This window comes from Leptonychotes weddellii, chromosome 6 (assembly GCF_054177405.1).
Source record: "Leptonychotes weddellii isolate Sample4059 chromosome 6, ASM5417740v2, whole genome shotgun sequence".
Classification (NCBI taxonomy): domain Eukaryota; kingdom Metazoa; phylum Chordata; class Mammalia; order Carnivora; family Phocidae; genus Leptonychotes; species Leptonychotes weddellii.
The window spans coordinates 53,501,085-53,517,950 of NC_138374.1; the positions used below are offsets into that span (position 1 = coordinate 53,501,085).

Genomic DNA, 16,866 nt, shown 5'->3' on the forward strand with positions numbered 1-16,866 from the left:
GGCTTTTGTCTGTTGGGAGATTTTTGATGACTGCTTCAATTTCCTTAGTGGTTATAGGTCTGTTCAGGTTTTCTATTTCTTCCTGGTTCAGTTTTGGTAGTTGATGCATCTCTAGGAATGCATCCATTTCTTCCAGATTATCTAATTTGCTGGCATAGAGTTGCTCATAATATGTTCTTATAATTGTTTGTATTTCTTTGGTGTTGGGTGTGAGCTCTCCTGTTTCATTCATGATTTTATTTATTTGGGTCATTTCTCTTTTCTTTTTGATAAGTCTGGCCAGGGGTTTATCAATCTTGTTAATTCTTTCAGAGAAAGAGCTCTTAGTTTCATTGATCTGTTCTACTCTTCTTTTGGTTTCTATTTCATTGATTTATGCTCTGATCTTTATTATTTCTCTTCTCTTGTTGGTTTTAGGCTTCATTTGCTGTTCTTTCTCCAGCTCCTTTAGTTGTAGGGTTAGGTTGTGTATTTGAGACCTTTCTTGTTTCTTGAGAAAGGCTTCTATTGCTATATACTTTCCTCTTGGGATCACCTTTCCTGCATCCCAAAGATTTTGAACAGTTGTGTTTTCATTTTTATTTGTTTCCATGAATTTTTTCAACTCTTCTTTAATTTCCTGGTTGACCCATTCATTCTTTAGTAGGATGCTCTTTAGCCTCCATGTATTTGAGTTCCTTCCAACTTTCCTCTTGTGACTGAATCTAGTTTCAAAGCATTGTGGTCTTAAAATAGGCAGGGAATGATCCCAAACTTATGGTACCAGTTGAGACCTGATTTGTGACCTAGGATGTGATCTATTTTGAGCATGTCCCATGGACACTAGAGAAGAATATGTATTCTGTTGCTTTGGGATGGAATGTTCTGAATATGTCTGTGAAGTCCATTTGGTCCAGTGTGTCATTTAAAGTCTTTATTTCCTTGTTGATCTTTTGCTTAGATGATCTGCCCATTTCAGTGAGGGGGTGTTAAAGTCCCCCACTATTATTGTATCGTTGTCGATGTGTTTCTTTGCTTTTGTTATTAATTGGCTTATAGAATTGGCTGCTCCCATGTTAGGGGCATAGATATTTACAATTGTTAGATCTTCTTGTTGGATAGACCCTTTAAGTAGGATATAGTGTCCTTCCTCATCTCTTATTACAGTCTTTGGTTTAGTATCTAATTTGTCTGATATAAGAATTGCGACCCTAGCTTTCTTTTGGTGTCCATTAGCATGGAACATGGTTTTCCACGCCCTTACTTTCAATCTGGAGGTGTCTTTGGGTCTAAAATGAGTCTCTTGCAGACAGCATATCGATGGGTCTTGTTTTTTAACCAATCTGATAGCCTGTGTCTTTTGATTGGGGCATTTAGCCCATTTAAATTCAGGGTAACTATTGAAAGATAGGAATTTAGTGCCATTGTATGGCCTGTAAGGTGACTGTTACTGTATATTGTCTGTGTTCCTTTCTGGTCTATGTTGCTTTTAGGGTCTCTCTTTGCTTAGAAGGCCCCTTTCAATATTTCTTGTAGGGCTGGTTTCATGTTTGCAAATTCCTTTAGTTTTTGTTTGTCCTGGAAGCTTTTTGTCTTTCCTTCTATTTTCAATGACAACCTAGCTGGATATAGTATTCTTGGCTGCATATTTTTCTTATTTAGTGCTCTGAATAGATCATGCCAGTCCTTTCTGGCCTGCCAGGTCTCTGAGGATAGGTCTGTTGCAATCTAATATTTCTACCATTGTAGGTTACAGATCTCTTCTCCTGAGCTGCTTTCAGGATTTTCTCTGTGTCTCTGAGACTCGTAGGTTTTACTATTAGATGTCGGGGTGTTGACCTGTTTTTCTTGATTTTGAGAGGGGTTCTCTGTGCCTTCTGGATTTTGATGCCTGTTTCCTTCCCCAAATTAGGGAAGTTCTCTGTTATAATTTGCTCCAGTATACCTTCTGCCCTTCTGTCTTTTTCTTCTTCTTCTGGGATCCCAATTATTCTAATGTTGTTTTGTCTTACGGTATCACTTATCTCTCCAATTCTGGCTTCATGATCCAGTAGTTGTTCATCTCTCTTCTTTCAGCTTCTTTCTTTTCCATCATTTGGTCTTCTATATCAGTAATTCTCTCCTCTGCCTCATTTATCCTAGCAATTAGAGCCTCCATTTTTGATTGTACCTCATTAATAGCCTTTTTGATTTCTACTTGGTTAGATTTTAGTTCTTTTATTTCTCCAGAAAGGGTTTCTCTAATAACTTCCATGCTTTTTTCAAGCCTAGCTAGTATCTTTAAAATCATCATTTTGAAGTCTAGTTCTGATATCTTACTAATGTCCATATTGATTAGGTCCCTGGCAGTCAGTACTGCCTCTTGTTCTTTTTTTTGAGGTGATTTTTTCCATTTTGTCATTTTGTCCAGAGGAATAGATGAATGAGAGAACAAAATGCCAACAGGGTAACAACGTCCCCAGAAAATATACACTAAACAAATCAGAAAAGACCTGAAACTGAGGGAAAAGAAAGGAAAGAAAGAAAAAAGAAAAAGATAAAAACAAAGAAAATCAAAACAAAACCAAAAAATTGGAATATGATCAAATATGATCAGGCTGGTGCATAGATCAGTGCCACACACTAGATTTGGGGCGTATTTTGGTCTGTTAGAAGAAAGTGCCTCCCAAAATTTTAAAGAAAGAAAAACTTATTTATGTACAAAAATAAGGGTTAATATGATGAAGGGATGGAATATGACTGTAAAGATGAAAACTATAAAAGATTTTAGAAAAGGAATTGATAAGAAGTTGGTTGAAAAAAGAAAGAAGAGGATTTAAAAAAAAAAGGGAGAGAATGTGATCAGGCAGGAGACTAGAACAAAGACATACACTAGAGATTTAGGGTATATTTTGGTCTGTTAAAAGAAACTGTACCCTAAAATTTTAAAGAGAGAACAACTTATATATATATACCAAAAATAAGAGTAACTTCTATGAAGGGATAAAAATGAAAAATAAAAAATATTTTTTTATAAAAGAGATTGATAAAATGTTGGTTGAAAAAGGGAAAAAGAAAAATTCCAAAAAAAAAAAAGAAAGAAAGTTAAAAAAATAATTAACTTTGAAAGACTAAAGTATCATGGGAAAAAAGCCATGAATTCTTTGTGCAGTATTCTCCTAGCACTGGAATTCTGCCATTCTCATTGATGGGTAAACTTGGTCTTGGCTGGCTGTTCTTGCTGATCTTCTGGGGGAGGGGCCTGTTGCCATGGTTCCCAAATGTCTTTGCTGGAGGCGGAATTGCTCTGCCCTTGCCAGTCTGGGCTAAGTAATCTGCTCAGGTTTGCTCTGGGGAGCTTTTGTTCCCTGCAAGCTTTCCATAGAGCTTTGAAGGATGAGAGTGAAATGGTGGCCTCCCAATCTCTGCCCCGGAGGAGCCGAGAACTCGGGGCCCCACTCCTCAGTGCACCCCCAGGGAAAAGCAGTCAATTACTCCCATTTCCCCCATCCCCGGCCACACTCCGTGCTCACCCGGCCTGTGACCGAGTGTTTCTATCTCTGGCACTGGACCCCGTGTGGAGTCTCCAAACCCAGCAGATCCCTGCAGTGCGTTTCCGCGCCACTCCTCCTGGGGGTGGAAGATGAGTCTCCCCGACCTGCCACCTGTTGGGTCCCTGCTGGCGGAGCAGTGGCCTGACTGTGCCGCGGATCACGGTTTATGGCAACCCCAAGCTGAGAGCCTGCTCCTCGGATCCGTCTCTGCAGCCGGCTTCCCCACTCTGGTACCTGGGAGCTCTGCTGCATTCAGGAACTCCTGGTTTTTCTGTGACCCCGAGGGTCCTGAGACCACACTGTCCCGCGAGGGTTCCACCCCCTCCCCCCACCGCTTAGCTACTGGAGCAATGTCCCTTAGTGGAGCCGACTTCTAAAAGTTCTGATTTTGTGCTCTGCTGCTCTATCACTTGCCAGAAGCGGCGGACGGAGGCCCCCTCCCCCGCCGTCTGTCCTCCCCAGTATCACCTCGGATTCACTTCTCCACACGTCCTACCTCCCAGAAATGTGTCACTTTTCTGTTCAGAGAGTTGTTGCTATTGTTTTCTTCAATCTCCTGTTGAGTTTGTAGGTGTTTAGAATGGTTTGATCCCTATCCAGCTGAATTCCTGGGACCAGACGAAATCTAGGTCTCCTACTCCTCTGCCATCTTGCTCCTCCCCCCCCTTAATTATATATTTTTAATGATATTTTACCTATGTCTGCTATTTTCTCTATTAGAATATGAGTTATATAGTGCTTACTTGTGTCATTTTGCACACAGAAGATACATCGGATTTGTTTGATACCTATTTTAAGTTTGTAAGACAGAAGTTTAGGAAGAATATGACAGCCGCAAATAAAATAAAATTCTTACCAAAAGCAAAGAGGCAGTTACACACAAGGGCATTTTACCATTTTCCCTGCTGTTAAAAGATGTACATGTTTTCTTTTTAAAAGAATACCTGTTATCTGCACAATGGTAACTATTCCCAAAGAAATCACTATGTGAATGTTGTACATCTTTGCAGATCATTAATGCTGCACTTGCTTTGGCGGCAAGACCCAAAAGTCAAGTGGTCAAAAAAACCATGGAAATGTACAAGCACACGTGGGAGAATCATATCCATGTCCTCACCGAAGCTGTAGATGACATTACAAGCATTGATGACTTCCTTGCTGTATCTGGTATGTTTTGAATCTTTTAATTTATACATTTGCCCTTGTCAATTTTCTGGAACAGGATAATTCTGAATATAATTAATTTTATGCAATATAATGAGATTCTTGTTAATGATCATCTTTCTCGAAGCAAAGTACTGCTATGTGTGATCTACTCTAGGATAATGAGCTTCATGCCTTGTAATCCTTACAACTCAACAATTTACACTGTGTCTCTAAAAGAAATGCCTATTCATAGACAAAGCATAATTGAAAATAGTACTGGAAATCTTAGGCATTTTCTGGCTTTTTGAATAAATTATCATCTCCCCCTTTAATATATTTCTATCTTTTGATTTCTCTGCACTTCTTTTCTAACATAATTTTTCTTCACTAAAAAATTTAGATAGATAGACAGAGAGGAAAACTCTTCATTGATTTGAAGTACAATATGTACTTCAGCTTCCAGTATATGTATTTGAATAACAGTGATCTAAATAATCAAATAAATGAGTCTAAACAGCTTACTATGTCAGTTACAGATGGGCTTGAGATTTCATGTTAAACCTAGATGATTCTTTTATCACATAACAGAATAGCATACCATATGATTATGAAATTACTCTAATAAAACCATACTCTCAGAAGCATAACTCAGGTTTTGATTATATTGTTATAACAACAAAGAACTAAATACTTCTTAATCTTTTTTTATTTTCTTAGAAAAATTAAGCCTCTCCTTAAAATAAATTACATTTTGGGGGCACCTGGCCAGCTCAGTCAGAAGAGCATGCGACTCTTGATCTCAGGGTCCTGAGTTTGAGCCCCATGTTGGGTGTAGAGATTATTTAAATAAAAAACTTTTTTTAAAATAAAATAGATTACATCTTTTTCCTTTTTTTTTTTAAAGAGACTGGAATATGATATTATTTTTTATAAAATGAATATTCTCATGAATTTCTAAAATCATTTTATCTTTTAAAAGTTTCCTGATGTAGTTTGTTTAACCTGTGGAACTCATTACTTTCATGCATGTATATGTTCTCATCTTGAATGATAGTTCTGGAAACCTGGTGTATTTTCATGATACATTAATGAAAGAAATGTATGGTAATTATTTAATAAATTGTTTTATTTCTGCAGAGCTGAAAACTTTGAAAATAATAGAAAATGTATGGGTGAAAATATTAACATCCCTTGATCCCACTATTCAGAAATAACAACCATTGGTATCTGATTTATTTCCATCCAAATATATATATATATATATTTATATATATAAATATATATGTATAAATTTATGTTTTTAAATAATTGTGTCATGAGGCATATAATAAATATTTGGCTGAATTTTCCCACATCATTATACATTTTTCAAAAAAAGCTGTTTTTCTTAGCATTTAGATAAATTGCAATTTTAACTATTATAAACAATGCTATGTTAAGCATATTTTTGTCTTCTTTGCTGTCTTCTTAGTATAGATTTTGTGTGTATGTGTGTCCAATCAACATCTTATATAGGGGCAATCTTTGGTTTAATTATTAAATGCTAGATTCTGTTTTTTAATTGGTTCTTTTGGTTATAAAACAAAGAAACCTGCTCACACTACCCTCTGTAAAGGCAGTTTATTATAGGTATACTAATGACACAATAGGGAGAAGCTCCTGGACCCAAAAAAGCAAGAACTGTAATTGGCCTGTCCTTGCCTGATTAGAGCTGTGGGAGCCCTGAGATCTGAGCAAGTCCATAGGTCCTGAGAACAGGAGCTCATGCTTTTTCTTTTCAGTGCTGGATTAACCTGACCCCCCAACCTTCTGAGTCTGCTACTTTCTGTGAACAGCTTTAGCACTTCAGCATGCTTTTCCTACACATAAGAGAAAACTCATATGGAAGTTCCCTAAGTAACAAATAAACAAAAACAACAAAAATTCTGTTAGAAAAGAAGTGCAGAGAAATCAAAAGATATAAATATTTATATACATGAGGGAAGGTACCTCATGTAACTAGATGTTTAAGATAGTTGATTCTAAACTTACTCGCCTAAGCATACTGAAGGACTTAGATAGGAATAGTCAAGACATATGAGGAATAGTATTTTATCACTAACGTTGTTTAGAATTGTCAGTACAGGATAATAATTGAAAAGTGGATTAATATTTAATGTGTTTCATTTCTGTTTTAAAATTCTCTACAGATAATGCACTCCATTAGTTTCTATACCCAGGGTGGATTGTTTCTACTTTCCTGCCCTTTGGATGTTCTAGCTGGTAGTGCTCTGAGGTTATTAATAACCTCTTTAGACATCTCTGGATTCTGTTGACCTTCCCTCATGGTTGCGTCTCAGAGCTTACATCTCAAGCATCGTACAATACCACCTAAAGCAGGAAGGCAAGGTAGCTTGTTGGCTTCAAGTTATCAAGTGGAAATCTTTCCTGGGTGACTTCCATCAGACTTTCTCTTATGTGTCATAGGTCAAAACTTGTTCCTGTACCTACACCTGAACCAACTGCTGGCAAAAGGAAATGGGATTTCTATGATAGGCTTAGAATGGTGACAAATGATTAATAACTGACTGGGGGCCAGAGGAAATGGTAGTCCTTATTTGTAGCACTTCCTGATTTCTGTGCCATAAATACTGCCACATAAGCAGGTTTTAAGCTACCAATGTGATGTCACTGAAGAGATGCAAAAAAACAAGTCTTGTGAGTTGGTATAACAGATTCTAGCAGACTACTGGGCTTAGACCAGTCGTAATTCAACCTCTCTGACTAATTACTTACAATGCAAACAAAATCAGAGGTTTTATGAGCAGAAAAGAAGGGAAATTAGCTGTTGACTAGAGACAAAATATGTCTACCCCAGGCACTCCTTTCTCAGGTTTCTGTGCTTTCATAAACTTGTCTTGTTTAGTTTAGCATGAGCCCCATTGATGATTCTCATTATATCATAACTTTCTCTTTTTTTTTTTAAAGATTTTATTTATTTATTTGACAGAGAGAGACACAGTGAGAGAGGGAACACAAGCAGGGGGAGTGGGAGAGGGAGAAGCAGGCTCCCCGTGGAGCAGGGAGTCTGATGTGGGACTCGATCCCAGGACCCTGGGATCATGACCTGAGCCGAAGGCAGTCGCTTAACCGACTGAGCCACCCAGGTGCCCATTACATCATAACTTTCAACATCAGTTCCCAGAAATAATGGCATCTTTTCTCACAATCTTCTAGCTGGCTTTATGTATACATCTTTTTTAATACTAGGCTAGAAGTCCTAAGTCCAAGATCACAGGCCAACCAATGGGTGGGGTACTTTATTTCAGATAGCTAATCATGCTTCACAGAGCAGTGATGGTGGCTGTCACAGCCTGGCAGCTTTTGTGTGGGGGTAGGTTGTCTTAGAAAAAGTTGCAGATGTGATTAGCAGTGAACAACTTTTCTGGTGACACTTTATAATGATCGTTCAGAAATCCTGTTTGTACTCAGAGACTGCTGGTTCCTCTGTTTGCCAGGTATAAAAACTGACAACTTAGTTCATGTTTGTGAATTACCTAGAGGATATTCTGTTTTCATGATTTTTATAAAATAATTTCATCTTTTTCTTCAGCTTTCTTTCAGTACTTGATAATAATACTCAATTCTTTTGTTGTTGTTGTTTTCTCTTATAAGAATAAATAATAGAGGCCCTGCAAAGATTCCCACTTTTCTTCTGAGTCAGTTGTGAAAATTTGGGGCTTCTCCGAACATCAGCTGTCCGCATTAAAATATAAACAAAACTTAAAACCTAAAACCAGTGAGAAAGGATTCTTGGACTTTAAACTATTATTTTATTGTCATTGGCAAAGGTAGGGATCACACTGGTAAAATGTTTGCATTATAATAATGTTTTAGAGTGATTAGATCATCTAATATTGACTAACAGCTTTTGAAATAATAACAAATGTCTTTTAACTATTGCTTTTCCCAATATAGAAATATCATTGATGATTTTTAAATTGTATGTTTATATAATCACCAAATTTTTCATGATATACAGAACTCAAAATACCAATTTTTAGAAGCCATTTTTGCATTATTTTGTTTTGTCATATACATAGAAAACTCTGAACATAAGTACAATCAGTGTTTTCTTGAAAACCATAACAGATATAGCAACTTCATCAATTTATTATATATTTAAATTTTTTATGTGTAAAAATAAAATGAAACAGTGAACCAAAACCCACCTTTAAAATCAAAGGGATGTTTCGCTAACTAAGTTCTTTGACATTTAGTTGTCCAAAAAAGGATCTTTCCAGTTTAGTGTTATTTATGTAATACTTCCAGTATCATCTTGCAATTAATTAGAAAAAAATTTTTAAATGCATAGGTCTCCAAACTTTTTGTACCATCACTGACTGTAGGACTTATCCCCACTCGATTCACTATTCTTTGTTTTTGTTTGTGTGTGGGTGTTTCTTTTTGTTGTTGTTGTTTTATCACTCTCTGAAAATATGTGTAACAGAACACTTGTCAGAGAGTTGCTGGACTGGAAGACTCTTTGACCACATCAAGGTCTGTCTTTCTTGTAGACAGAAGATGTTCCTATGTGATGAGATTTGTGAAGCTCTGTCTTTCCAGCCTGCCAAGATGCCTGAAATCCCCAATATTAGTTATCCACATGGGAAAATAAAAAGTTTAAGATCTCCATTTAAGATGCAAATTTGGGAGAGGAAACATATTAACACATGCCTCAACTTTTTGAATCATTGCCTTAATTGACTCATAGTGAATTGTAACCCCAAGGAACTAAGCTCAGAAGAAGTACACTTTGATAGAAGAGAAAATGACTTGGACCATATGAACTATTTAACAATTACTAAGAACTGACTAAATGTGAGGGTTTGTGAAGATACGAACTTTTTTTCATTTATTCATTCATTCCTTAAATATTTATTGCATAATTTGAAGTGCTAAACCCTACAAAAGTTACTTGAGGTTGAAAAAAATTTAAAAGTTAGCTGAAGAGATAACTTGCAAGAAAGCTGTGATAATGGGGATTGTTGGAGGGAAGGGACCACATGAGGAATGGAGTAAGCTACAGACAATGGTTTGGAATTTTCTAAAACAGATTGACCACTTACTGATTAGAATTAGCTCTGTTGTTCCCTTATTGTAAAAGATTTTCTCATTTTAAAGATAGTATCATATTGACTCTCAGTGAAGTATAGTGTTGAAAGATGCTTGGAGATCTCTTTCTTCCATGTTCTAAATTTCTAATACACCCACTTTTCTCCATATCCACTGCTCTCACCCCCCAGTTCAAACCACTCTCTCTTACCTTAATCACCACATAATTTTTCTAGTTGAACCTCCTGTTTCCAGTTTGCTTGAAGTCTTTCAATAGGTATTTGCTGAATGAATAGAAGTATTTATTCCCCTTTATAATTCTGTATGAGATTAATTTGAGGAGGTTTATGTCTTATGCTTTGCATAAATGTGTTCATCTTTAGAATAAATAGTTTAAGAAATCTCCAAGTTATGAAAAATAACTTTAAGCATTAATCATCACAATGTTCTGTGACTTTGACTTAGTAACACAAAGATAACTCTGATGCTACCCTCAAAATTGCACTATCAAAATCCTCCCCATTCATGACATTGTGGTAAACATGATCTTTGGCTTCTAAAAAGTTTTATCTGAATCATTTGACAAAGAAAAATGAAAATAAATAGACTTATAATTTTCTTTCAAAATTAATAAACAAACACATAATATTAGCAAGATCAAAATGTTAAGTCAATTGCACACAAACTAAGCACTCTTAATATAATGGTTATGGAATAGGTGCTGGGACTAAGGGATGACCAACATAGTATATATCTGTGCAAAGATAAGTTATATAACAATAACCAATTATCTATTTTCATACATTCACTTATATATCTCTTCAATATATACCTATTTGAAATTTTAGTTGATTAAAGGCATCAAGGCATGGTGTGTTTCAATAAAAATATATTCTTTTAAAATTGGGATTGAAACAATATTCTGCAAAAATGGATTTTGATAAAAATATACTGAATATCAACTATGTGCAAGGCAATATGCTGGGAAGTAGAGGAGGCTGTAAAGAAGGAAAAGGCACAAAGTTTGCTTTCAGAGAACACACAATCTAGTATATCAAATTAAATTCCAAAGGATTTTAATCATCATATTAACAAAATGCTACGCAGTTAATCCTGCTGGAATGTCAGAGTATTGAGGGGAACATTTTTAAGGATATAGCATTTGAACTGAATTGTTGAATTTAACCCCAAAGAAATTGGAATAGCATCCCAGAAAAAGAAAAAAAGTGTATGAAAGTGCACGGTAGCTTTGAGGAAGGGCAAGTTGACCAGCATTACAGGAACAGAGGGTACATCTGGTTTGGTACTGGGCTTGCAAAGTCAATGGGTGATATTATATAAAACCCTAAACATTTGAGGAAGATGTAGATCACCTAAAATATTAACTAGTAGGGTCGCAGACTACATCAGTTTTTCAGATCACTAACTCTGAAAATCACCCTTACAGAATTAGGTAGTAGAGAGCTAAATAATTATTTAATTGTTCTTAGAAGTGAAAATAAAGTAAACCCAATATAAAGCAGATGTTCCCTCATTTTCTCCACCTCACCTCCAAGGAATTAAAACGTTTAAGACTGACACATCCAAGATGTAACAATAGGAAGGTGAGGTGAGAGCCAATTTGATGACTTAAACCTGGCTCAGGCTGAATAACTTGGGTGCCTGTTTACCAAGAAAAAAAAAAATCTCTTCTTCATCTGGATAATCCAGTGATGACCTGCAGCCAGGATCTCCTATGCCATTGGCTAAAATCAAGAGACAGTTTTGTGGTTGTAAGATTTTTTTCTCTGGGTCCTTTGTGACTACATTTTCATGTAATGGTATACACCTCAGTGATCGCTGTGGAGACTGTGGGGAAATCATACAGCTTTACGTAAGTCATGGAAAGACAGGGAGAAAGCATGCTTTCAGAAATGATTGAATAGGCTCTCCCGAAGTAATCCACTATTGCTCTATTGCTAATTAGGCTTTGAATGACTGCCTATACTTATATGATGAAAGAATAGTTTGGGCATGTGAACTGGAATTTATCATGCATCATTCCATGTACTCACAGGCAAGTTCACTCAAGATGCTCTCATTTGAATGAACAATGGATACCCTGCAGTACTATTGTTTGAATATTATGAATTCAATTTTTAGAAAAGCCATAATTAGAAGTCCTCTTTTGACTTTGTCAAAATCAGATTTGAGAATTTTTATCAGAACTTTAAGGTAGAGCTGGAGTAATCATCAATAATCTTACTGATGAAATAAATAGCACTAAGGGCTGGTATCTTAGACTGTATATAAAGGTAATAAACATTTCCTAAATTCTGAAGATGCCCTAGCTATGTACTTACAAATGCTCCAAATGACAAAAATAGACCTTTAATAAAGGATTTTCTTAAAATTGCCTCAGTGAATATATGTACACTATTAGTTACCATATTACTTGCAATAGACACAAATTTCGGAAACTTTCAACAAAAACAGAATCAAAGTGATTACCAAAATTTCATTTGTATTTAGTTATTTCTGGGCAGTGTCTCAACTGTAAGCACATGTATTTAATAAGTGTAATTTGGATAAATAAAAATCCTTAATATGGTGAATCCTGTGAGAAATTTTATACATTAGTTAAGGGTTTAGAGGTCAAGTTTCTCCTTGCCATACAATACTGCCCCACATACTTGTAATTCTAAGACATGCTCCTGAGCATTCTGAAAGACCAAAGTCTCCAGCTAGAGATGAAGGGGTTTTAGGCAGGAAAAGCAGGATGCTCCTTACCTACATTTTCTCCAAAGGTAGGAGAAATGGAAAAAGCATGCCTCCTGCTAGATACGGGATCTGAAAGTAGGAAGTCATGTATCTGAGCTTGCAAGTTTGTGTTGGCATAGTTTTAAGAACTTTAATAGCATCCTGGAGAATCTTAACAAAACAATAAAAACCTCTGCTTACAGAGTGGCCCCAGAGCTTGTGCTGTGAACAACTTATGTATATTTGAGAAATACAGCTAAGGATTACATTCTCACAAAGCATATATCATTCCTACTAAGATTTCACCACTAAAGGAAATCTTAGAGTTGAGGCATCAAGACAATGGGCTATATCCCTAGAATCCATGGGAAGCACAAGAAAAGAAGAGTTTGGAAGGGGTTAAGTGTGCTTAGGATTAATGATTTTGTCATTTCCTACCAAATTTATGATCTTTGAGCAATAATTTCTACTCACCAAATGCCCTTCTCTAAAATGTTAATAATTATATTATTTTGCCATGGTCTGAATGTTTGTGTCCTCCCAAATTCCTATGTTGAAACCCTAGTGTCGTGTGTGAAGGTATTAGAAGGCAGGGCCTTTGGGTGGTACTTAGGTCAGGAGGATGAAGCCCTCATAAAGGGGATTAATATTCTCATAAAGGAGACCCTACAGAGATCCCTTGTCCCTTCCATTATGTGAGAATATAGAGAAAAGGCATTGGATGTGAACCAGGAAGAGGGCTCTCACCAGAATGCAACCTTGCTGATACCACGATCTTGGACTTCCCAGTCTCTACAACAGTGAAAAATAAATTTCTGTCATTTATAAACTACCCAGGCTGTATTATTTTGTTAGAGAGGGATTTGTTGACTAAAATATATTTATTAATTTATTTAACAAATATATACTGAGCACCTACTAGGTGATGAGATTATTTTAAATCCTGGAGCTAGAACAATCAATGTAACAGACATAACTCCCTGCCCTCTTAGAACTCACATTTTCACATGGTTGGAAGGATTAAATAAAATGATATATTTAATATGCTTTGAAGAGTGATTAGAACATAATAAGTGGCCCAGTAAAAGAGAGACATTATTACTAGCATCAGTGGCAGACCACTGCTAAAATTTAAAACAGGTATGATAAAGATAAACCTTTTTAAAGGAGCTACCTTGTTAAACCATCCCAATAGTTAGTACATTATAGTTTATCAAAATAACTTAAAAAATTATCTAGCTATCACATGTCAAGATATTAAAAATATATATGATATAATGCCAAATTTTGACAAAATGTAGTAAAATGAGAACTCTTACACACTGCTTCTGGGAAGGTAAATTGTTATAATCTGTTTGAAGAACAAAATAGCACTATGTGGTACCTGGACTATTTTGCCACAAATATCCTTCTCTTTCTCTCTCTCTCTATATATGGATATATATTGGAGAAACTTGTGCACATATTCATAAAGAAAATTTGTACAAGTATGATCATTATGGATTTTTTTTTAGTGAAAGTTTGGAATAATATAAATACCCATAGGTAGGAGAATGAATATAGTAGCAAACATAGTAGTTAAAACAAACTTGTTTCATATGTCAATGGAACAGATTTTTAAAAGCAATATTGAGTAAATTAGCAAGTTTTAGAGCAATGTAAACAGTAGGGTGCTATAAATGCCACATGTAACAAATACATAAGAGTGATTAACTCTGGAGAAGAAAGGGTTGGAAGGGACTGAGAAAGAGTACATGTGAGACTTAGACTGTAACGTTTTATTCTTTAAAAGTAGTATCAGATAGAACAAAATCTCATGAAAAAATAACATCCATTATGATTGAAGCACACAGTTTCTGTATTTTATTATGATTTCTTAAACTTTTATAATAAAGGTGTTACAGGAGAAGTAAATGTCAAGGTGCAAAGACAGGTGACATGGTTGATTGTGTACCTGGGGTAACATAGAGATCTTCTCAGGCAACCCATATCAGCACCTCTAACTCACCAAATAATGGAGATCATCCAGTATTCTTGAACTTGATTGTGAATCTCAGTAATACAGTTTAAGAAAATGCTTTGTGAAGGTGAACCTAAACCTTTATCAACAGGGTCAGATTCTGATGGAATGATATTTTGTGAGATCTTGTATGATTTTTTTACCCTTGTTTTGTGGGTGAGGGTATCAAAATGATGGCTAGATTTTTAAAAAAATTGTGAAATATTTCAAGCATTCCTAAAAGACTGGAGTGTATAGAATAATAAACAATATAATCTTACCATACAGCTTTACCAAACCTTAACTTTAGTCATACTTGGTACTACATGTAAGATTAAAGACCCTTGTATAACCTTTCCTAGGATTTTATAAATTTCCCTTTACTAAGGAGCTTTGATGAAAGCTCTTGCCTCTTGATAAGCAGGTCTGCATGACAGACATTTTCCTTCTGTTGGATTACATCTAAAGCATCAAAATAATTGGAGCCTATTGTAGGGTATTGAATCTTCTTACTTTGGGCATATGAAAACTCAAGGTAAAGCTGAAAAGTATCCCATAGTGGTTTGACAGCATGATTTAAGTGACATTTTTATGCTACCATCTTTATGGCAATTTTGATAGTAAGTAATGGAGGAATGAATGTCTTTGAAGCAAGCACTCAACACTCATTTTGATATTTACAAGTTAATAATTTATTGCATCAGTCAACAAAAATTTATTGACAATTTCTATTCACCTTAGAGATACAATGGTAAATAAGACACACTGGACTTATTTATAAGGGATCTATAGTCTAATGGAGGAAATAATACCTCAGATGCCAATTATAACATGGTAAAATAGTTTCTGTTGGGAAAGACACCAAGGCTGTCTTTCTATCAGCAAAGGAATTGTGTGAGAGCCAGTCTTTGAAGCCTCATCATTTTTGAATTTTTACTTGATTTTGTGATTACTCTTTCATAAAGTGGCATTTAATAGCTCACTATATGGACCTACAAAATTTAATTCAAAGAAGGTTCAAAGCAAAATCCATGTTTACTATAATATTATTTTATTCATCTCTGTAATAATTATGGATGTATAGCAATCAATTTTCAATCTGGTTTTCCATAGCAATTTTTAAATATGACTATTAAAAATCTAAACCAAAAAAAGATATACTTGAAACTGCCAAAAATCTAACACTTAATTGTGATATATTGATTTTTAAAATATCCAGTGTCATCCAGACCAGCTGCCATGCAACTTCCCATAGCCTTTTCAATGTAGTCTATTTTAGGACATTTCAGATGTGGATGAAATGTAGGGTTTTTGTTTGTTTTTTTTATAAAGTTCTCATGTTATATGTGGATATTGGTCATGGGCGGAATGACTTTTTTGTGTATCTCAATAATTCAATATATTATAGCAACATTTAAATTCTCATGGCGTCATTTAATATCTTCTTGCAAGTTTGCATCCACCATTTTGATGGTGGTTTATGTACTTTATGTTTCCATAATAAATTGCATATAAATCCTCTTCACCTAACTACATGGGAAATTTCATGAAAACAGAGATACTCAGTTTTGCAACTTTGCTCTTTCTTTGTGAACTGGGTTATAAAATCTAGTTATTTAAAACTGTATAAATTGTTTATGATCAGTAAATTTTAAGGTAACATATTTAAAGTATAAAAACCAGCTAAGGAACGATGGAGACTTACTCTAAATTGTAGATCAGTTCTATATAGATCTGTTTTATCATATTTAGCCAAAAAAATGTGTGGTGCCCGTATTAAAAGTACTTTATTAAAGCATGATATATATTTACACTGTCACAATTTAAATAAATGAATTCATAATTTTTCTGCATCAATATTTATATGGTTCTAATAGCTGTTCCATAGTGCGTGTGTGTTTACTTTGGTGCAGGACTTTTTTTATCTTTTTTTTAATTTAATTTTATTATGTTATGTTAGTCACCATACATCATTAGTTTTTGATGTAGTGATCCATGATTCATTGTTTTCATATAACACCCAGTGCTCCATGCAGTACATGCCCTGCTTAATACCCATCACCGGACTAACACATCCCCCCACCCCCATCCCCTCTAAAACCCTCAATTTGTTTCTCAGAGTCCATAGTCTCTCATGGTTCATCTCTCTCTCTGATTCCCCCCCTTCATTTTTCCCTTCCTTCTCCTAATGTCTTCCATTCTATTCCTTATGTTCCACAATAAGTGAAACCATATGATAATTGACTTTCTCTGCTTGACTTATTTCACTTAGTATAATCTCCTCCAGTCCCATCCATGTTGATATAAAAGTCAGGTTTTCATCCTTTCTGATGGCTGAGTAATATTTCATTGTATATATGGACCACATCTTCTTTA

At 35.3% G+C, this 16,866-nt stretch overlaps 1 protein-coding gene across 2 annotated transcripts in view; it reads left to right on the top strand.

Annotated features, from left to right (window-relative positions):
* Positions 1–16,866, top strand: part of CTNNA3 (catenin alpha 3) — a 1,573,809-nt gene that overhangs the window by 1,026,723 nt on the left and 530,220 nt on the right. For both annotated transcript variants that reach the window (XM_081824173.1, XM_081824174.1), the window contains one exon: positions 4,523–4,679. In XM_081824173.1, the coding sequence (XP_081680299.1) occupies positions 4,523–4,679 (157 nt within the window). The remainder of the gene's footprint in view (positions 1–4,522; positions 4,680–16,866) is intronic.